Source organism: Pyxicephalus adspersus, chromosome 1, assembly GCF_032062135.1.
Source record: "Pyxicephalus adspersus chromosome 1, UCB_Pads_2.0, whole genome shotgun sequence".
Taxonomy (NCBI): domain Eukaryota; kingdom Metazoa; phylum Chordata; class Amphibia; order Anura; family Pyxicephalidae; genus Pyxicephalus; species Pyxicephalus adspersus.
The window spans coordinates 27,355,731-27,379,781 of record NC_092858.1 but is presented as its reverse complement, the minus strand read 5'-3'; the positions used below and the strand labels follow the sequence as shown (position 1 = coordinate 27,379,781).

Below are 24,051 nucleotides of genomic sequence, written 5' to 3'. Positions count from 1 at the left end.
CAAACATTCCATAAAACATCTTGGGATGTAAACCATAGGTATTTCCCCTTAGCTTTAATCACGTTTTAATGATTTTGTTTTTGACAAGATTATTTTTTCAGAGATGATTGCCACAAATTTCTAATGCCTGAGTCTTTAGCAGGAAGCAGCTAATAGCTTTCCCATTATAAACAGCTATTACCCTACTACATGAGTAAATGGGGAGAGATTAGGAGGGCTTGGAGTCACAGAGGCTTTGTGCTAAAGCCAAGTGTTTGATGAATAAATGTGAGTGTGCCAAATGAATGTATACAGTGTCATTTGCACTGATGATGGGTACGTGTACTTTGAAATGAGTTCTCAGTACACAGTGCCAAGTAAAGTTTTGTTTGCTGTGTGAAGGAAACAACATTGTAAAATTAGTGATAAAATCATTAGTTTGATGTTATTGGCCTTGATTATTACAATTTTGAGTGCTCACTGTGAACTTGATCAACTATTTAGGATTTTGACTGTGAGCCAATAAATAAGAACACATTTAAATAATTTCAGAAACAAAACATTGGTACTATAAGATGTCGGCATCTCAATTGTAAAGGCTTGGAGTGGGGCACTGTCAGCACTGATGAGGTAAGTATCCACGTTTAGCAAGTATTAGGACTAAAGTAGATACGGCCTGTGTGGAGGACAAATGTAGTATATTGTTCAGGTTTATTCAGATTGAATTTTGGATGATATATTTCTGTGATCTCTCTGAGCTGCTTTTGCATTCCAATGTTTTTGCATAGGAAAAAAGCTGTTCTGACACCATCAACCCTTCAGTAAAACAAAACTCAAAGTATTAAAGAGATACGGTCATCTAGCCCACTGAGGGCAAATTAAGTGTGTTTCATCCCCCTTCCCCACACCCCCTCTAGGTGCCCCTATCTTTGTTTCAGCAGTACATGAGACCTTGTCCCATGTGACAATGCTTTGCTGAAACTTTTTTAGAACTGCCACATGAACGAGGGAGTACATCCACTACCCGACCCTGACTCGAAGGATTTTAGTGCCGGTGCAAGAGTGGTTAAGGATAGCTGGAGAGGTAAGTACCAGGGTCCTGGGAGGGACTTTACAAACACATTTTGTTTTAATTAGACATCCTTTTTAAGTTTAACATAGGATTAGACCAAAGTTTTGATAAAGTATTAAAGACTAAATTCCAAATGCAGAATAAGGATTTTAGTGTTAAGAAGACATCAAGAGTTAGGTTATAAACTTGATGTTAGTTTTTAGGTTACCTTTATAAAGAGAATTGCACCTTTTTTCCGATGGTGGAGACTGGTGATTGCTTGCTGCACGCTCATGAACTTGGTTTAACATGGAAGAGGACTAGTGGTGGAATAAAGAATAGTGAGTCTGAGAGTACACTGCCTTGTGAAGGTGGAGAGCATTGCACTGGGATATTCATTTTTTATTCTTACTACTGGCATTGGGCTTTAGCATCTATTGCTTAAAAATGTAAAATTAAAATGCATAATTTACTAGCCATACACTGTTTATCCATTCTATCTATATACCATCTAGACTGATGAACATTCCATCTATTTGTATTCTTACTATTCCATCTTCTCACTGACTGTGACATATGAGATCTAAAACACTGGGTTTGTTAAAGCCATGGTATGCATGGTAGGCAATAGTTTTGTAGGCATGGCAGACATAGTTATGCTGCTCAGTTCCAGATCACTGACTTTCAACAATATGCCTTTAGAAGAGGGAAATCATCTTCCACAACGTGAAGTCCTGCTGCTCATGTTTGGCCATTCTGCTTCTACTCATCAGGATGCCTCTCTTTTCCCATCAATGTGAAAATATGTTTGGAGAATGTTAACAGGGACCATGTTATGACTTGCCATGGAGTGTTTGCATGAGAGGAGATAAATAAACCCTGACAACATTTGCAGACATAAAGCAGAACTGACTCAACATGACAGCAAGGAGGAAAACCCATAATATGAACTCAAACCTTATCCCAATCATGGAGATGCCTTTGTAATGCCTTAACCATATCCTACTGCAATCTGGAATCAGGTTTGTATGTCAATTAAGTTTTCATGTGTTTTAATGTTTGTTCTGTTCTTTATTATCCCATATAATGTTACATTTTTCAAGGGGTGGTAAAACATTACCTTCTCTAATTTTCCCAGTCCTCACTATTGATCTGCCTATAGCTGGCTTTCTTTGGAGTCTACCAAATACATTTATTTATTCCTTATGTGTGATATTCATTTCTTGTAAAGACATTTCACTAAATTGTAAATACCTGGTAATACTGCTAGTAGTTAGAACGTCTTCATAGTAGTATCAATACTAGGCTTACCTCCAATCATTTCCACCTCTGTCGGCATGTGCCCTGCTTTCTCTCCTTAAACACCCTGCATTGGCACATCAATTTGCCGCAAATGGCTCTGTGTGGCCCTACTAACCTTTACTTAAAAACTCAATAAACTCTCTTTATTCACTACTGTAATGCATTAAACTTCATATACATTTTTATGTATGATACTGTTTTACTTTCTAACTACTGTGCTGGATACATGCTTTTTTTAACCCTGTGCCAGATGTTCTCTCACACAAAGAAGTGGCCTGGCTCTACAGAAGCCCTACATCCAGAAGCAGTGTTTTTTTTTTCTTTGAACACATAACTATCTTCTTGTTACTTTAAAACTCATCTCATCCATGCAATAAAAATGCTACTTGCATACTTCTAGTCCCTGTGCCCTCTCAAGAATTTAGCCCCTGGAAGCTAGCTGCTTTGCCTCCTGCAATGTTATATAAAAGGGGGCAGATGGGAGGTATTGAGTGGGCCTAATACTTTCCCTGTGACAATGCTGCTACTCCAAAGATACAGTACAACAAGTGAGCACTGTCAGCCTAGGACTGGATATGTGTTAGTGGCAAAATTACCAGTTGATCACAAGTTTCAGTTGAAAAAAAAAAAACCCTTAAAACAAATAGATGTAGCTACCACAACAAAGGACTGAGAAGCTGTAGCATTTTACATATTCTGTTCTGCTTCGCCACCTCTTAGATTGTAAGCTCTTCTGGGCAGGGTCCTATTCTTCATCTAATGTACAGTGCTGCGTAATATGTTGGACCAATATAAATCAGTGCTCCTCCCAGAAATGTTTTTGAGCCGGGTGGGAAGAAATTGTAGGTGGGAACCATCCAAAAACAGGCGGGTGGTTACCTGAAAAGTGCCGGGTGGTGCACCCAGCTAAAAGGGGCTGAGAACAACACTGTAAATACTGTTTAATGATAATATTTACATTGTTGTTCTTGTGTTTTGATAGAAGTAACTTTAATGAAGCAAACTGAAAGCCTGCAAAACTTGAAAAGAAACTTAAAGGTTAAGATCCATCAGCTGGAAAGTGACTGCAGCATATTCATGTTCAATATCTCAAACATAGATTACATAAAGACAAAAAGAATCTAACTAATTTTAATGTATTCGTCTTGTGCATAAATGAATAAAAAGCACTGGATCTTGTCAAAAATTCCACAGAGGTAAGTGAATTATTTTTCCTGGATTACTGCTTTTGAAAAGCTCCATCTTCTTTCCTAAATAGGCTGAAAATGCTTTGTAAACAACCAACCGTTTCTACTGTTTAGGCATTATTTGGAGAATTAATAACATTCACATGTTATAACATGAACCCCTTTGAGACAGTGTGGTCCATGCTGTGAAGATGTTTTATTGTAAATGTCTATCCCAATTCTATTAAAATTCCTGGGATGTTTTAACAAGAATAATATGATCTCAGGCTAGTTCTCATAACTGAGGCCATGATGCAAGCTTCCATGGCCTGAGACGTGACCAGATGCATTTACTTCAAATTTTTCTTCTTCCTAAAAATAGGACATACACCAAAAGTGTGGAGAGAATAGGGGGGGCTTTGTGCAAGATGATTTTTAGTTCACATAAACTTCATGTAATTTATTTCTCAAGAGTATAGTTTTTATTGTGAGGTTTTATTTAGAAAGAGAGCTATATTTGAGCTGTTTGTCTTAAATGTCAAATAATTATTCTTCAGAAACACACTAGCCATTGCTTATTGTTAATATGAAACGTATGTATAATTTAATTTTGGTAAATTCTAACTTAAGTCAAGACAACTACTCTAGACCCTGACCATCCCTATTAAACAGCTTCGTGTGTAATCCTATATGTGTTACATGCATTCTGAATCTATTTACAATCAAAGAAATGTCAAGCTTGAGGAAGATGATTAAAACAGGGGGAAAAGGCTTTTTGTTATTAAGGTACAGGTAGTCCCCAAGGTACATACGAAATGGGGACTTTAGATTTGTTCTTAAGTTGAATTTGTATGTAAGTCAGAACAGGTACATCATTTTAATAAATTCAATTAGGACAGATGTTTGTCTCAACATATTATTATGCAGAATAGTGACAGTTACTGTATAAAATGTAAACTGTAAGCAGTGACTGCAATGAATAAAATAGGTTCTATGTTTCTCAAAGAGGTGAGAAAGTTTAGTTGTAATTAGTCTGAGAATGCTGGTGGTGCAATCCAGACAGGCCTATAATAGATAGAAACAGGAAAACCAACCTTTAATCTATTTCCCAGTTGTGTCATTGCCATCCTTATAGGTCTTATTTGGTTCATCCTATCATTGTATACCATATTGCATGAATAATTTACAGATTATAGAAAAAATAGACTGCCAGGTCTGATTCTCTCTCTTGGACACTTGAAATATCTTTAAAATGGTTTATTTGAAAAAATAAAATAGGCCTTTTTGGCCATCAACTTAAACACTGTACACTATCATCATTGCACCATTTCCACCATGAACCATGGGAATGATAGCATCATCCTGTAAGGATGTTCTCTGCAGGAGACCATGGAGACTTCTAAGGGTAGGCTAAAACCAATGCACTAAAAAATACAGGGAAGGTCTGATGCAGTTTTCCAAGAAAACTGAGCATTGAAAGGGAGATTTGTCAAACTCTAATGGTATTGTTTTGGAAAGGTCATGTCAGAGTCTAGGTCTCAGCTCAACACAGAGATTGTGGCTGAATATGTTCCCCTGCAACCCACAGAAATGAAACAGTTTTTCAAGGAAGAATAGAGAACATTGTAATTTCCACATATGCAATACTGACAGACGACTATCCATACACTCCAGACTCTGGTTGTTGCTTGAGAATACTTATGAACAAAATACTGGATTTTATGATAATTATTTAAGAGCAGTTTGCAGAGATTTGTTTTCACTTTGATATGAAATCATCTATCCCTGTAAATCTGATATGATTTCATGTTCATGACAGTAAAAAGATAGGAACTTCCAAAACAGGTGAATACATTCTACTGGGAGCCCATGTTCTGTGCCTAAAGAATCCCAGGGAGGTATGTCTGGACTCTCAGGAATGGGTTTAACCATGACCTGGAAGTAGGCAGTGGGTATTGACCAGCATTAGAGGAGAATTGTTTACCTAAAGAACCACTTTTCCTAAAGGTATGTATTTTATCTTCGTTTCTCAACATTATTTCTCCCAACATAGACAGTCGCCAATGAAGATCAAGCCGCTCTGATGAACTTAGCCACAAAGGACTCTATGACTAAGAACAGGTGGATCCTCAGTGGGAGCTCTTGTATGTCAATGTTGGGAGCAATCCATTTGTATTTGGGATGACACCGTGTGTGGCTCAGTATTCTGTACATGTGCAATCTCAAAACTTGGTAGGGTCTCTCTGATCTATGTATTGTAATTTGCATAACTTTTCACCCATGGAAAAAATTTCCTCTAAAGTAATTTCCTATCAACAGACATACAGATACCCGCAAAATTTTTCAGATTCTTACCAAATAACTTAATGGTCTTAGCAGTTGAGCAGCATGGTTGACACAGAGCCTAGCACTCTTGTGTTTGCAGTGCTAGGTCATGGGTTCTAATCTTGGCTAGGGCACTATCACAGGGAGTATGCTCTCCCCATGTTTGTATGGGTTTCCTACCACATCCTAAAAACATGCAGTTAGGTTAATTGGCTTCCCCTTAAAGTTGTCCTCGGACTGTGTTAATGACATATGACTATGGTGGAGACATTAGATATATTTCTGAAAACTATGAGTTTATTTGTTGTCCAAACCCTTGTTTGTTGTTTAACTCCCTTGTATATTGTTTATCTTATCTCCTGTACAAGCATTGCAGCAACTGGAAGAGCAGCAACAATTCAGACATGTATAATACCTACTGGTATTACGAAATGGAACTTTTACACACGGCAGACAGAGAGGAAAGTATTGAACCTTTTTTCTACAGAGTGTTTTGCACTTCAGGTGAGGGCATGGAAGGTTAGCCACATTGAAGAAGCTTTAAAAGAGGGTAACGGAGAGGGTTGGCTGTTTGGTGAATGAGAAATAAGGTAAGTATTGCTCCACTTGAATCCCTCCTTAAATAAATTATGCTATTTGGGAGGAACCACACACTACAATAATTTTATGACTTACGAAAGTTTAGCTTTAGCACGGAAATGTACCTCACATTTGATGGTTCCCAGCTACCAATAACCTGAATGACTGTACTGTACAACTTCCTGAATATTGTTCTTTACTATTTCTTTTAGGCTAAGCTGATTCTGATGCATTGTTTTATGGGCCACCAGGGAACAAACAAGAGGTGATACTGAATATTGCAACTAACATCCACAAGGATACACATTGTCATTTGACAACTTCTACTGAATCTGAATCTAGAGGAAATGCCATTGTTTACTTGTTACATTGACAAAAGCATTTCCCACGTGAAACCCCAGGCCAGACGTGGGACCTTGGTCTAGAAAATTAAAGGAGGAAACAGCTTTGCGGGTTCCCAACCAGAAGTTGTTGTCATATTGTTAAATGCTTTACAAATATAAACTTGTTACTTTGTTACTATTTCTGTATTTTTTTTTTGTTTTTAAACCACCCATTGGTACCGATCAATGGCATTGTCACCGTCTGACCTCCTCCTTCACAACAAACCCATTGTGTAATGAATAATAGATGATTTATTCTGAAGTACAACAGGAAACCAGTCCATAACTTTTAATAATAATCATTTAAATTTAATCATTTTTTAAAGAAAAAATAGGTTACAAAACCAATAAACATTTCAAATCTACAGACACGTGAAAAAATAGGAATATTCTATGCACTGTTAATACAAATTTCAACATTTTTTAAAATGCCATCCTAAGGTATGAAAATATATACAATATATATGTTTTACTGCATGATGTAGACCCTGAAATAACTACGTTAGACATATAACAATGTTAATGTATATATCTTAAGACTAATATCCATGTATAAATAAGTGTTTTCCAAAAATTGACATTAAATAAGTTATATATTGTCTTATGAGTTTTATATAGAATGAATATTAACAGCTGTATTCATTTATTGGAAAAAATTCTTCCAGTTCACAGTTTAAGCTTCACGGGTCATTAATGTTGCCACCTAAATCAAATTTATTTTTGGCCTTTTTTCTGTTATGTTTTTTTTTTATTTGGTTAAATAATGCAAGATTATTGTTTAACACAAACCTTCACCCAAAATTATTAATAAATCTCTAGTAATTGATGAAGAGGTAGAGTGTTTTTAGGTATTGTATGCTATTTGCACCCCGTATTTAGGCTGTCATTGCTAAATGACTGTTTGGGCTTGATTTATTAAAGTGGTACATTTTAAAATTACTTTACTCTCTTAAGGTTAGACCTAAATTCACTTTGAATACTCAATAATGTGCAAGGGAAGTTAAAAAATAGGATTTGTTCTGCCACATGATTAGATATAAATAGTGAACACAGATTTACATTATGTACATGTCTTAATTGAACATTTTGTACATATTTTAAGTGAACAGGATCTACTATTTTTAACCTGGTAAAATTAACCCTGCTGTCTTGTTAATTCTTAGGCCTCAACACTTTGAATCACAGAACAAAAACATGCATTGATTTGTGGTTCATATTGGGTTGATGAATGCACTGAAGCCTGATAAGATGAGAATATGTCAACCGCCATATTTATTGAATTGCTGGTGTCCTGTAAAGTATCAACAAAATCTTAGAGTAGAAAAACCAATATTGCCATTTCCCTGAACATGCTATAATAAAAAGTTCCTTGAAAACATTTTTCTTTCTCCATAGTTTTTAGTTTCATGTTACCACTATCTGCTTTCTTTTTCCATGACCTGCATGGGCGTGGGGACCCCCTTCTAACTTGCATTTGAAAACTGTGCTGTTAGCTGCTCCCAGCCAGTTGGGTGCATTTGGAAGACCGTTCGAGCTTCCGGTAAAACACAGTGGATAACCACATGTCTGAAAAATCCCTAAAGCTATTGACAGGCCAAGAGGTGTGACTGCCTGGCTTTTTGCAGAATGACTATGGTAGTTTACAGGGCACTGTAACCTGTGGACTGATCTAGATAGGGCTTATAGGGAATCATGGTAATAAATATAAAGAACCATTACAGTGCCATTCAGATTTTGGGTTTATACATACTGTAATCTTCCCCAACATTCCCATCATTGCTCAAACCATTATTACCTTCCCTTATGGAATCTGAAACATGCCCTGATAAGTCCATAGGGCTAACACCTAACTTTGATAAGCTATAGCAGCGAGGGAAGGAGGTCACAGAAGGAACATCACAATGCTGGATGTTCAAAAAAAAGCCTGCACACTTTACCAATCAACGCAATAAAAATTAATAGTTTTGGGTTCAATGTTCTTTTAATAACAATGTTTGCATAGGTCTTCGCATATTTAAGAAAATCACAGTATTTGTAAATTTACTGTGAACCAATTCTTTTCACAACTTTTATTTTGATCTTGATCTATCTATTTGCAAAACACTTTATACCACTATTACAGGATATCAATTACAGGCATTACAACAGTGGAGTAAATTTATCAAACCTGGTGCAAAAGAAATAATTTTATTCAATTGATGCAAACATCAAATGGATGTCTAACACTGGAAATTTCCTTGGCAGAAAAGTAGAGATGCTGCCTTTAGTGACCAATAGGATTTGAGTTTTCAGTAGTACGAATTAGGAAGAAAATAAAAAAAATTGTTGGTTTCTAATAGCATCATCTCTGTTTCTCCTCTGCATCAAATTCAATAAGAAACCTTTGTTATCTAATATTCTATATCACCCACAAGTCATAGTGCTGAATCTCTCACATTTACCTATTTTGACAATAGGTAACACAGTAGGTATGACAGGGCACTTTAAATCCAAACAATGCACATTCTTAACATTAGCAAATTTTTTCCACAAATACACATAGGGAATAATCACATATTTGCCTTAAATTTTACAATATTCAGTAAAATAAATCAGGTTTGTAAAAGATGAAATAATACATTATTTTTGATATTGCAAATTAGTGGTACAAACTTACAGTACCCACACATTGGTATAACAGATTGTTTGTTGTGGATGAGTTTAATTGTTTGAATAATATGACTGTGTGTGCAACAGATTATCGCACAATGAAGACTAAATATTTTGACTCTGCCAGTGTCTCAATGCATATGTATCGGGCGTTGTATTTAAAACTGTACAAATGTTAGTCTGGCTTTTAACAAACAATCTATTTCCCAGTGCATGGGTACAGAATCTGTATTTTACCACACAAAGAAAAAACATACGTGCTCCGATTCATACTTGCTACATGTTTTTCTTATGATCTGGATGACAAACTAGTTTATTTTAATAAACTGGGAAAACATTAAGTCATGCCCCGAGTCTGCAGTTTTCTGTAGAATTCCATCTTGTGTGTCTATGCTGTTTCTGTTTTCTGTCAATCCCTTTCTTCCTGTCCTCTTTCCACAAATATTCTATTTAAGGACTTGTTTATTTTGGATTACTGCCTTAACTAAATCAATCTAAAAACAAGCTATATATGGGATATTTATAGATTCCCAAATGATTCAGACTAAAGAAGCCTAAAAGTCATAGCACTGTATCATTTTGACAATCATCTTCCTAGTTTTACTATTTTAGTAACATTTTAAATGAAAAGTCGGAAAGAGATATGGCTGTGGAGGTATTTAGATTGGTATATTTCTATTGGTTGGTATAGAGTTATGTTAGAGTTATGACTTTTCATCTGTTATGTTTGGTTACTGATTGGCAGAACACTGAACATTCCAGATCTTTGGCTACGTGGTGCTCTAAGAATGTAGAGGCTTTAATGCTTTGATTAGGTATAGTATGGTTTGATCAAAAAATTATTATAATGCCTTGGTTGGTTCTTGGAATGACTGTCAACTTTTTGGATGAGATCAGTAAACATTATTGTGTTTGGAATGGTGGGATGATGGCCAAGCTATTCTAATTTTTTAATTGGCTGGGAGCATCCCTGCTGCCAAAATATCTTAGTGATTTACTGCTGTCTGGCAGCTATTTTAGCTTTGTGGTTATTCTCACACTCAGGCTAACTGTTGTTCAGTTAAACATTGAAGACAATTCTAACTATTACAAACATGGAGGACATTGCTAACCAGAATATTACCCCATGTTATAGAAATATATATGTGTCACTACATATCTTGGTCTGTCTTTTGTAATACTGTAATGTTCCCAATGGTCAAAGGTTTGGCAAATTTATATATATAATAGAATCATCTGGTGAATCTTGGCGATTATTCCTATAATCTGATTTTCCAGCTTGATTTTCTAAGCTAAGCTCCAAGCTTGGTAGGTGGTTTAAATATGAGAGGTTCCAATGGTGATACTTCCAATGAAACATTTCATAATAACTTTTTCAAAGAAACGCACCCCACACCCTTCACCCTTACCAACCAGTACTACTTGATTTTGGGTATTGACTTAAATGCCCAACCAGCATGCATTTGTTATCTCCACAGCCTACACAAGTTAAAAAAGTAATGAGCAATGTGCATAAGTCAGAGTCTGTGCCCTACATGACCTGATGTTTCCAGAATGTGATATTCCCTAAAAAAAATCCCAGTTCAAATAGTGGGATTAGTTTGAGCATATACTATGACTAGTGTATGATTTGATTGTAGAATATCCTATGGCAAATGGGCAGAACTGAGTTTCAGTAATAATGCCTAATAAAACATTAAATTGGTAATGTTCCCAGTGAAAGATCTGCTTATGTATGCCTGGCCTTACCCATAGCAACATAATCAAAAATCTTTTTTATTGTTGGTGAAATCTAAATGTTACTGCACTTTGCACATAAGAATTGATTTTCATAGTGAATAATAAAAGTAAAAGTATGGAGAATGCTATTGCTTCCTCTGTGCTCGTTCCAGGTCAGAGGCTCAGGAAGTATTAAATCCAAAGCATCAGCATGACACCTGGAAAAGTAACATTCTCAAAGGACAGGTCAGCAATAACAGCCCCCATAACTTTTTCATAACAAAGTCATTTTAAACTAGGTTGGCATAGAAGAAATACAAATAATAACTAAAAAGGCAGTATCCAGCAACTAAACTAATGTGACTAAATGAGGCCTCCATAGCTCTCTTAGCAGACAGTAAACAGCATGTACAGTCATATACATCAGTGCATTCCTTACAGTTATTTATTCTTTAATTAAACTTTATATTAACATATTAAAACAAAAACTATGTACAGTTTGTTCAACACATACAAAAGTATAGGTTATTATTTTATTAAATATCTGTTGTCTTTTTTACAGTACAATAATAATAATCTTGCAGAGTCTAAATGAACGCTGCACAGAACCGATTTATGTACAATATAGACAAACTTACCTACCTAGGTATAGCTATAGGTCAATAATTCTATTGAACTTCATTAGATTTGCAGTCTGCATGTATGGGAAGAGTATGGTTACTGATCTGGCTACTAGAACAAGGGTTAGGCAGATGCTTTCCTCAAACAAGAAAAACTCTGCAATGCCCTTTGCAAACTATAAGGTTTCACTGTCTATGCAGATTAAGAAATATAGAAACAAACAAATACTTTGTTTGCTAAGAGCATCTTTCTATTGTCTCCTCTGCCTGAGTTTAAAAAAAAAGAGTCCATTTATTTAATTTTCAGCTAGGGCTGTACAATGTCACCACAATTGATCCAAGGCCTTTTTAATCCGACAATTGGTAGCCAGGGCCAGAAACCATCTATCAGCTTTCAAAGCTGGAAAAAAACTACAATAACTTAATAAAATAAAAGCAATTTGCAGCTGTTTTATATGCAGAAACAATTATCCATTGCCTACTGCTAAGTTTAATGCTAATGATTTCTTAAAGAGGATTTCATACATTGAAAGTCTTCCCATGAGTTTTTCTTTCTACCAGCCCACCAAGGACACCGTGTAGGAAAGATACTCTTGGTTTTACATATTTTAGAGAAAGAGAAGCGGAGCATATCACCTTTGTTCATCATTGCAAAGGTAAAGCACCAAAAGTAAAAGGATATAGAAAGCTGGTAGGTGATAGTTCCTGCCAGTGAACATCCAAAAGTAAAATTGCTGGTAGTGGTCTTGGCCTTTATGTGTACCCGTAGACAACACAAACTTGAGGCAGCCGTATTGTGATCATTTTTAGCTATCTGATAGCTTGAAGAGGTTTTCCAGTTTCAGCACTAATTTTAAATGACAAATGGAATGGGATCACCATCTGTACTTGATACCATCTGTACTTTTAGGGCTACTTAAAAGTAGCCTTCTTGTTAAAAACATCTAACTAGCTCTGTTTTATTGCCTTGTAACTGGGGAGGTTACTGTTTGAACCATATTTTTCCAAGTACTCTTTGGACTTTTGCTATCTAATGTACAAAATAATTCACACACCAGGAAATGTTTTAGGGAATGTCAGATTCCCTGCTTTATAAATAGAGCCTAATGTGATCAACCTGTTCATGAGAGGTGAAAAATGAGTTCTACAACAAGATTGTTCAACTAGTAATATTTACTGCTAATATGTGTAAAGATACGTCTGGGTAAAGAGATCCAAGAGACATATAGGAGGCAGCTGTTTTATAACTAGGGTTAACCCAAGCAAACACCACTGACATTAAAGTGATGATATAGATAAAGCTGGGAAACTTGAAGCCTAAAAAAATTAAAAAAAGTTACTTGTCCTAAAGATACATTGCCACTTATAAATAGTTCTCTGAATCTGGAAAACCCCTTTAAATACTTATACAACCCACCATATTACTGCCTCCCCTGTGTCCAGGCAGCAGGTACAACTCTGAAATGAACCCGATCCATCTTTTTAAAAGATACTCTGAAAAACCTTCCAGATTATGTGCGTATACATAATTATTAAAAATAAAAGTTTAAACACTTGCGATATAAATACATAGAATGAAAGCTTAAATAAAATAGAACTGTTACAGAACACGAGATGGAAGCCACATAGTAATTCAGTGAATGCACAAACTAGAAGATATATCCCCTGGAAAAAAGGTAGAAGGGAAAAAATCTTAAATCTTAGAAAAGCTTAAGGGGAAAACTTCATAAAATACTCATGGAAGACATCAATGATGTCTTAAAAAAAGCTACAGCACCTAAAACATTACTAGACACTCAAAGCAACCTAAAATCTTGAAGGAAATTCTTAATGTGAAAAAATAAGTCTTATTCTTTGTCCCGAGGCAGCAAGGAATTTTTTGTTGAATTTAAGAAGCTTCTCAGGCACACAGAATTGAAGGCTACCAATAAATAGATATTCTGCTCCAGAACAACAATAGAGACAACTTATATCCATATTTCATTTGACAGTGCAATTCATTTTATAATACATAGAGGGAACTTTATAATTTGACAATTTAATCTAATGCCTATTGTTACTAGATATTTTTTTCACCTGACATCTGCTTCTAAGGCTTCTAAGGGTAGATTCTGCTAAAGGTAGATATAGAATTATCTTTCTTTTATTGTCTTTTTATTGTTTTCTGGGAAACATATTGGAAATCATTTTCTGCTACAACTATACAGTATATATATTTGAACTAAAAAAATAACTCCATCTTCTATTTCTTACTGAATCAATTCTCTGATTGTTGAGGGACACACTCTATTTGCATGATATATATTTTTGCACTGACATGTATATATTTATATAGCAGCTCAGTCAATAAGGTGCATTATAGCTACCAAGCAAAATAGTGAATGTTAATTTTCTGGACACCAAATCCTTTCCTTTTAAAGAAATGTATTTCCTACATATTAAAGTGAACCTGTGCCCAAATTGTGCACACTAACGTATTAACATATTCTAACCAAGCAGTAAAAGCACCTTAAAATAGATCCTCAATTATGTTTGTATGTATATGTATTTTGTATAAATTAATTTTGCAAATTCCCAACACAATCATTGAAATAGTAGCTTTTTTGGGGAAATCAGATTTTGCAGAATCAAAAACTTGAGTTTTTATTGTGATCTTTGAGGATTTTGAGAATGACCAATTTCACATTAAAAGCAGCTAGAGAGGTGAGTGAGGGTATTGCTATATTGCTTGGTATGTAAATTATTTAAGATCCACAGCCTGGGCACACGAGCACTTTAAGCTACATTTGCTTCATTCATTTTGTGCTTTAGTAAAACTTTAATTATTCATGGATTGTATACTTTGTTTTATAGGTCTCCAAAGTTTTTAAACATGACATATCGTTTTATTCATCTTTGATTAGTATAGATTGTATATGTCTATAGCATTAGCCATTATCTGTGTCCAGTGGACCTGGTTCCCTTGGATCTAGCTGAACAGCTTACAACTAGATTGATAAAATGGCATGATCCTCAGTAATACACTCTGATACAATATATTCAGATGCGGGCCAAAAATATTCAGATAATCCTGGGTACACTTATAGCTGAAACTATTTGAAGATGAGTCTCTAGAGACATTATCCTCCAATTTTGGACTGGTGTATCTCAGGAAGATTGATAGCTTCCTCTACAATGGAGTTAGCATAGGAATGTAGTCAAGTGAGACATCTCCAATCCTTTCTGGAAGCATATTCAGTACCTTCATTTTTAAAATCACAATCTTTCATAATGATGAGTAGAGTCATCTCAGTGGGCTCCTCTGCTTTCTGTTGCATAATGTTTTCTTCTTTGTTTTGAGGTCCGTGAAAAATGTGTTTTTCTTTCTGAATGCTCTCCTGTGATAATAATCTCTTTGCTTTGTGAAATTATGTCTCCACTGTATGTGTTTGTGGCTCGGCACTCATACACCCCTGAGTCAGCCCGGCTGGCATTTTGGACAGTCGCTGTTAGAATGGTTGAGTACTCTGATGTTTTAGCACTTCTTTGTTTGCTGATGCTGTGGTTAATTGTACGATTCCCGACTCGCCTACGCAGAATCCAGCTTATATTGGTGTACAAGTATTTGTTAACTGAGCAAGTTAATGTCATGTTTTCACCTTCTTTTGGTACCTTGTCCAAGGTTATGTGAAATCCATTTGCTACATCTAAAAAAAAAAACATAAATAGTTGAATTTAGTAAAAAAAATGGTCACAAATTTGATCACAAATGGTTTATTGAAAAACTTCAAATTAGTAATTACCTATTGACTGAAAGCAAACTGAATACATATAAATATGACAAGAAATAAAACATTAATAGTTCCCACTGAAATCTGTATGTAACATTTTCCAGTGTTTTGCCCATGCTTGAACTATATCAATAAATTTCCTTCTTTGAAAAGCCATCTGGTTGTCCCTGAATGCTCCAGTGCCCAGCGATGCTTAAGAACTAATCTGTGTAGTTTTTAATCATGTGCATTCATTAACAAAAAAAAGCTTTTAGCTTTTAAATGAACACTACCACTTCTAGACTGCATTGGCATTCTGTAATTATACAGAATTCCAAAAAGGAGCATTTTTTTAGACAGTGTTCCAAAAAGTCATACCTTTAATAAAATAAATGTTAGGTATATAATTACAGCATTAGAAAAATAAAAATACCTAAATAATAAAAAAATGTAAACACTGTTTACATTTTTGCACACTAAAATTGTTAAAGGGGCTTTTTTTAAAAAAATGTTAGCATGTCCTTAAAAAAATAACATTCAAATAAGCCACGGAGTCATCGCCAAGATAGGTTGCAAGGAGGATTTTATAGTAAATTATGTATGGGGTTTATTAAGGTTAGCCTTTTTGATGATGGACAAAAAAGATCACCAACTAACTTTGATCAAAGTGCTCCAAAAGGAGGAAGTATCTGACTCATAAAGATATAAAATAATAATAATTTTAATATAATAAAACATAAAATGATAATATGTTAATAATATTATCACATAACCTGTTTCACCCAGAGGTCACTGTAATATTGAATGACATTTTCTTTTATGTGGCATTTCATGTTCTTATGACATTTCCTTGATGTCATAAGAAAATCACACTTTGTTCTGAACAGAAGAGGAACATTTTTGGATTGCAGTGGAGTGCAAAAAAAAAAAGTTCTGCTCTGGCCTATTACACTTCAACCCATCGGAGATCAATGTGATGCTTAGCTGCACGGCTGCAATAATGTAAAATGGTTGTATTTACTTAAGTGATTTGAGACTTCCTGTGGAAATAGCTCCCAGGTTTCCTGATGGAAGATGCTGTTTATCTTTGCCAAGCACCACCAGGAATCTCAAAATAAAACGCTGTTTAGTGACATTGGGAAGCCAGGGAGATAAGCTTGTGCTGTTCCTGTTTCACCCTAGGTAATTGCAAACACACCCTCAGTCATGCTGTGTGCCAGCAAATGCATAAGAATGGACAGCTTACAGGTTATTCTGTCTCATAGACTAGACTGTCATACCATCTGAAATGTTTCTTACGGTGAACAATTCAGGCATGTTTGGAATACCTATCCCATTGTGAATGTCAACTTCTACTACAGTTAGACAGAAACTATAAACAGCCAGTTGCATGGCCACCTACAAGGCTACGTCCTGGAGAACACACAGGGGTAAAGTACGGCAGTCAAAACATCAATATCCAGCGGAAAGCAGCAATTTGGACTCAAAGGAGAGACCTTTAACTATTAGTGTTGGCTAAAAAAACATGACATTGTGAGAGACGTGACCCTTGCTTTATTCTATCACAAGAAAATAGGTAGAAAAGATTGTTACTTTAGTAGAGCTAAAAATATCCAGAGTTTTCTCTACCATGGGCAAACCCACTTCATTTTGAAATGAGGAGGTGGGATACTTTTTACCTAAAATATGTAGATGAGAGATCTATCCATATACTCTATCCAGTTACAAGAATTGTGTAGATATAAAATGTAAAAATGTTTGTACACACATGGTTTTGTCACCACTACTTTTCCTTTGTATTGCCTTTTTAGAATAAAAAGTAGATAATTTAAAGTTTGATTGACAGGTTTAATGTTGGGTAATACTTTTGATCAATTAGTATTCATTAGTATATAATATTTGGTTTATATTAATTGGTATTTAGGTATAGAGGTCTATATAACAGACCAGAAAAATGAACAACGGGGTAATGGTATGGGACAGAGAAGTTCCGTTCCAAAGATGGATAGTTGCTGTAAATGAGGGGCAGTTGGCAGCTATGAACATAGGTGGTTGGCTTAAAGTATTAGTCCACTGTGACATTTCTGTTTTTAGTAGATGTTAAAGTAATATGTAAACCCTAAATCTACTTCTAGAGTGCTCGTTCTTAGAGAGTTGGTTACTGAGATCCTGCTAACCACCACTGCTTCACCATTTTTAGCAATGGTGTCCGTCTGCCATGCAAAATTCATACAGTAGGGTTGCCATTGGGTTGCCTATCAGGTCTGCATGCTAAAACCTTGTTTTCTAGCAGCAGCTAATAAGACAGGTGCTATCTTCGTAATGTTGTCAGCCTTCAGAAGGAAGTGATGTTTGCAGGATCTCTTAGTAAGAAACTTAAAGAATCACAAAAAATAATTTAATTAAGAACAAAGAATGCAGTAAGCCATGAAGCTCAAAATGTTTGAAAAATTGATTTTGTACACCTTAAGCAACCTGACAACATTGTAAATTTGTTTGAAAAGTACAGCCATTTACATTTATGTTTGTCAAATTGAATCAGTCTTTTAATCTCTGCATGGAAAAGTTTCATACTTACCTGTCCTGCTCCTTGTTCTTCCAAACCTCACTTTGTAAAAGAGAAAATCTTGCTGAAGAATGAACAGCATTAAAACTTCTGGGAGGGCTGAATGCTGCACTGCAGTCTAGAGCCAGAATTTATGAAGGGGACAAGGAACCATAGAGATCAGCGGGGGTCCAGGAATCTGACACACCTGGAAATGTACTAAAGATCTTTCAAAGAAATGAGGCTTTCTTTGTAGGGATGGCTTTATTGATGTTTTTTAATAGCAACAGGTCCACTTTAATTGTGTATTTAGCTGTTATATAGCATTTTACTTTAACCCATCAGTACCTGGCATGGAATTCTCCTATTACATACAAAATGTCATCTATAAATAGCTATAGGGGGGTAACGTTTAACATTTTTTTGTACAGAGGGAAAGTAAACTGAGTTTGTCAAATATATATTTTTTGTGTTATGTTTTTTTTAAGATAAATAGCATGATAAACACATTTCTTCTTACCTGAAACAAAAAAGCGTATATCCCTTCTCTCTGTTCCTATCTTATTAGATGTGATGCAGCTGTAAACACCAGATGTTGTAGCATCATCTATAATAAGATTGCCCACGGTCTGAAAAGTTAAAAAAAAAAGTATTTTAGCTATAAATAAAAAACATGCATTGACTAGTTTATTTTAGAAATATTTCAGACATATTGGGTTATTTATAAAGCAGTAAATGTGGCGTTCACCAATTATTTATTACAGGTGTTTCTATCTGGTGCATGTGTTTTCAGTTATAGTAAACTTTGCATTGATTTATAAGGTTTCTTGTCTATTGTAAACAAAGTATTGTACTAATTTATTAATGAGAGCCCATTATAACACATATTGGGGCACTCAGCTCATTTTTTACAGCTGTCCCCTGCATAAAGGCTGCAAAAATAAACATTAATGTGGTTATTTAGAAATGATTATACATGAGGTTCATACAGTGTTATAACAGACTACTCTGCTACATGAAGTTGTGTAAATAATTTCTAGTACTCATACATGTGAATTGACAATTGACAATTGTTCATAATGGCTATGTGCAAACATTTCTGACTCTCTGACTATCCTATCATGTGCAAAAGAGAAGGCACAGCAGATTTTGGAAAAAAACAGTTCATCAGTAAGTCATCCACAGATTTATGTAAGTTTACATCTATTCATTGGCTATAATTACACTGTAACCCTCAGGACCCCATAGATTCCACAGATGTGGAAGAGAAAAGGGGAAACACATATGTCCATTCCATGAATTACAGACAATACACTTCTTGTCACGTATGCAACACATGCTATAATTAGTAGAGGTGACAAGAGTGAGAAGATTAATCCAAATATAAGACGTGAGAATAAAAATGTTTTGGGTATGGGAAGTAAAGCTAAAGAAAAGTGGAAGTTGATATTTTATTAGTGGGTATCAACACTTGAGTCAATAATAGCACTCCAAAGTGCTTGGCCGAAATCTCGCTAGAACACCATCGCTGTCATAGGCTGATGGACGTAGTCTTAATAGGACACACTTCCTGCACTCTAGTTTATGGCAGTGCAAGGCTTTATTTATTAATATACAGTAAACACTAAAAAGGTCATAAATTCAAAGCACATATATTAAGCAGCTTTATCCACAATCCAAAATACACCAGAGGATGTTACAGTTAAATAATAATTAATGTGAATGCTTGAAGTGTTTACATCAGAACCATCTACAGTTTACTCTAAAGGCCAATTAATATGGACTTGTTACTTTATGGAAGATATAACACCACAAAATACAAGGATACAGAATGCATCGAAGAATATTAGCGAAATGTTCTTCCTTTTTGACCAAAAACTCAGCTTTAGGGTAGATTAGATATTGCTTGACTTTTTCAATTATTTTGCATTTTGCTTATTTTGATTCAATAAATGTTTGTTATATCTTTAAATGATACAAATAAATTGTATCTGCGGTTCTGTCTGGAACACTTCTATTTGATTAGGACCCCGGAATTAGGCGAACCTAGCGTACCCGGTTTAAATTGTCAATTATTACAATTCCTCGCACTTTGTAAGTAGATTTACAAAAGCACTGAAATGTAAAAAGTTACCTTGTTTCTTCCTTCAATTGTATGCATTCGTTCTATGATACTGTAAACCTTATTGTCCGTACTGCTGTTATATTTCCCTCCGATAATAGGGACTGCATTGTCAGGTTGGAAATCACACCTGTACAAGGGAAAACAAAGAGAATAGGTTTGTTACACCACAGTTATATGTTGGAAAGCGTGTAGTCCATTGTTTTTAATAAATTTCACATTTTAACATTTATATTAAGAATTCTTAATATGTTCTAGTTTTTTGCATGATCACATAGCATCTTCATCTCATCATGTGCAGTATTTATAGCTGGGCTTTCATACTGGTATTTATTGCATGGGTCTTCTTGGCCTTAATGTCCAAAATGGGAATGAAATAAGACCTGCTTGTTGTTAAACTCAAACCAGCACTAGAAGATGGCAAATGCAAAAGGAGAGAAAATATTCTGATTGATTGCAATAAAATACCACAATGAATGGGAAAGTCTGTTGTTCATAATACAACTGAATAAAACATGATACCACTGAGATAAATACATTAGGCACACACAAACCATACTGCATTATCAACAGTAAACTTTTCTAAGTTACCAATCAGAGATGGTAGTAGAACAGAAGTAATACAATACATTGGTCTTGGCAACTGAGCCCTTTACAAGTCATATGGAAAAGAATATTGTCTCTGGGGCTCCTAAATTCACAGGAACCTCACAAGGAAGTAATGGACTCGGTGGAACCCATATGGAAATTCCCCCAATGATCCCATAGGGAGTCAGGTGGAAACACACTGCGACCAGGAAGGGTTGAACTGAGTCTTGATTACGTATGAATGGAACGGGCTGTCCTTTCCAACACATCAAGTCATTAGTCAGCACCTAAACATAGTCTATTCTAGAACATGTCAGAAAGTTCAGGACACAGCTAAGAGCTTCCTGCAATCATTTCAGGCCTTATGCTAATAATTCAGGATTAAGTCAGTTCATCGAATATGTTGTAAATTAGTTGTCTGGTTCATAAAACTAGAGAATAAATGCAGAGCCACACATGGACTCACTAGAGCTGATGGTATAAAAGTACAGAAAATGTTTTTAGGTAATACAGTGAAGCTGTGATCACTTGGAATACCCAATCTTTGTCAAGGAAAATGTAGAAAAGAATTCAGTAATTGCACACAAATTGGATGGTTGCAGTAACCACTGGCTTATGCTTTTTACTTATCTAATTTAATATTCAATTTACTAAGTTAATGTTTACTTTTTCTTTAGCAACACTTAAATTATTGTCACTGGGCTTCACAAATAAAAAATGTCACTCCCTATTTGGATGATCTATTATGCAGACATGAGTTGCAACCTTAGGGGTGGCAGCGAGTGGTGGTTACTACATCTACATAGTTGGACGTCACAGATAAGGAGTGCAATTTACATTTCTTAAGTACAGGTGGGGGCATAGGATAACTGGATTTTATTTTGAAAGTACAGCCTGTAGCATCCCTATGCTGCTCTGGCATCCATCACATCCACCTGGTGCCTTCTGCTGTATATTGAGACCTCCATGGAACAGAAATGGTGGTGTGTGAACCAGTTCAAATTGCTCACTTATTTTCTTGCAGGATCAAAAGTTATATTTTTGCACTCATTGAACAGATTTAAGACAACACTTCTGAAGGTATTCCCAACATACCTAACAAAAGATATAAGTGAAAGGAATTTGCATTCTCTTTAAAATCACTACAGCGGGATCTTTGAAAAATAATGCCAGTTGCCACTTGGTACCACAAATTTCATTGCTTTGCATTTTGCCTTTCTGCACTGAGCATTCTAAGAGCCTGGATTGTATCCTAGCAGAAAGTTCTTTCTGGGTTAAGTGCACTTTGAAGAAGCAGGGGGAGTAATATGTCTAGGGATTTGGGATTATTTATTCTTGACTTTCCGACAGCCTGTCCTTGACCATACTTTTGTGTTTTTCTTTCTGTTTGCTATGAATAAGGGGCAATAGACTTTAACAGTCATCATTTCTATTTTAATATTATAAACCAAAAAGGAGGTGAGGAGGAGAAAGACAGCCATAAATCTGGCAGCGCACAGTAGCAGGAAGCTCAGAACCCCTGCAATTATGTTTTCAAAGATCTTAGAGCATTTCCACACTTCCACCAGGAATTCCATTGTTAACTATTTGTGGCCAAGAGCATCTTTAATACTCCTTCTGTTAAATACCCCTACCCAGAATGTCACATTTCACACTATGTACCACTGCCTGCAGAAAAGGGGACCCATTCATTTGTGGAGATTCATCTGAATGGCCTTACAATCAAAAAGATGTTGTAGCTCCAAATATCCTCTAGAAAAGAGAAAGTTGCAGTATGAGGTCATCATGCTACAAATTACATTACTAATGTAGGTTTCTACTGTTTCAGAATATGGGGATGCAATAGGAGCCACTATAGACAAATATTTGCCCTCTGTCCAGTCCGTTTAGTTTAGGTATTTTTAATTGGCCTTTAACTTCAAAGTTGACCTTAATTTGTCCATTTAAAACAGTGAGCTTCCTAGCTAATTTGGCCCTTCGTCTTTTCAAGCTTTATTGAACCAACTTCAGTTGCTAAAACATCTCTTGTTGGGCCCCGGACACGGTTGCTGTGGGGTAAATGATCTTATTTTCTTATTTATTGAAGTGTCCATGCTTACTAAGAAGACATGGTTTCTGTAAAAGGTTGGGATACTAGTTGATTTTATTGAGAAAACAGTCACTGGAGGGTCAGAAAAGCAGAATGGCTGGAGCTGTAGAAATTTTGTTATTCAACTTTAATTACAGGTATATAAGGCAGAAGCCTATGAGATACAAAGTAGTCTTAAGCTTAGCCTTTCTCAACTAGGGCTCCTCCAGAAGTTGCTTGAGGTTCCAGGAGCAATTAGCAAGGGTTCCTCCATGTAAAACGCAATCTGTTCTAGCTACATCACTACATGACTACGTTTCTTCTCCATATTTTTAGTACTTTGAACAATTTATGCACAAAATGCCTTTCACGTGAATTCAAATACTTCCCAATTGTTACATGCAGGATTTAAACATATCACATGCCTTCCACATAGTATATGTTATGCTCTTCCAACATGTGTGAAGGGGTTAATACACCATCACAGGAGATGGGGGGTATAGCTGGACCCTTAAGAATACATAAAGCTTTTAAGGAAGTAAATTGTGCCATGTTTGAAGATGCAAAGATAACAGCAGTGCTGGGAACAGTCTTGTATAGGGGAGGAAGCCAAACAAGAAGAGGAAAGCAGCGTACGCTCCTGATTTCGCACAGGAAACTCGGAACACCTCCTGCCAAAGGGAGATAAGAAGGCTCCCATGGCCTATTCTGGACCAGGCCACTGTTATCAACCTTTTGCTGTTAGAATGTCCTCGATCTCCTCTCTCCGCTCACTCCCCACATTCTAAGCCATTTTTAAAAAGCTTCTGCTGCCATTGCTGGACAGCGTGCCAAACACAATAGAGTGGTATAATTATAACTACTCAATGAAACAAAGTTTCCGGGGCAAGCGCGTACTTCATGTCACTCATATACAGTACCCAGGGCTGTTATAAATGAGCTTTCTGATGGAGCAGTGGTGAATAGTAAACAGCAGCACAGTACTGAACGCACTCCAATCACTTCCTTTCATAGAACAGCCTTAGTGACTAGCCAAAAATGTATTCATTTAAAGAGAAGCTGTCATGAACACTATGCTTACTAGTGGATACAAAATAATGCAGAGAAAAGCCTTTTTTACAATACATTTATTAAGTATTGGGATCATTGGTGGCCTGCTGTAGTGTAACATTTCCTGAAATTAACTAAAATGTGAGCAGAGAAACA

At 35.8% G+C, this 24,051-nt stretch overlaps 1 protein-coding gene across 1 annotated transcript in view; it reads right to left on the bottom strand.

Annotated features, from left to right (window-relative positions):
• Window positions 1–7,068: 7,068 nt before the first annotated feature.
• FLT1 (fms related receptor tyrosine kinase 1) overlaps window positions 7,069–24,051 on the bottom strand; it is a 48,569-nt gene continuing 31,586 nt past the window's right edge. Inside the window, exons 11-13 of the mRNA XM_072398569.1 lie at window positions 20,202–20,319; window positions 18,588–18,696; window positions 7,069–15,459 (exon numbers count right to left, since the gene is read on the bottom strand). Coding sequence (XP_072254670.1) covers window positions 15,062–15,459; window positions 18,588–18,696; window positions 20,202–20,319 — 625 coding nt within the window. The 3' untranslated portion in view covers window positions 7,069–15,061. The remainder of the gene's footprint in view (window positions 15,460–18,587; window positions 18,697–20,201; window positions 20,320–24,051) is intronic.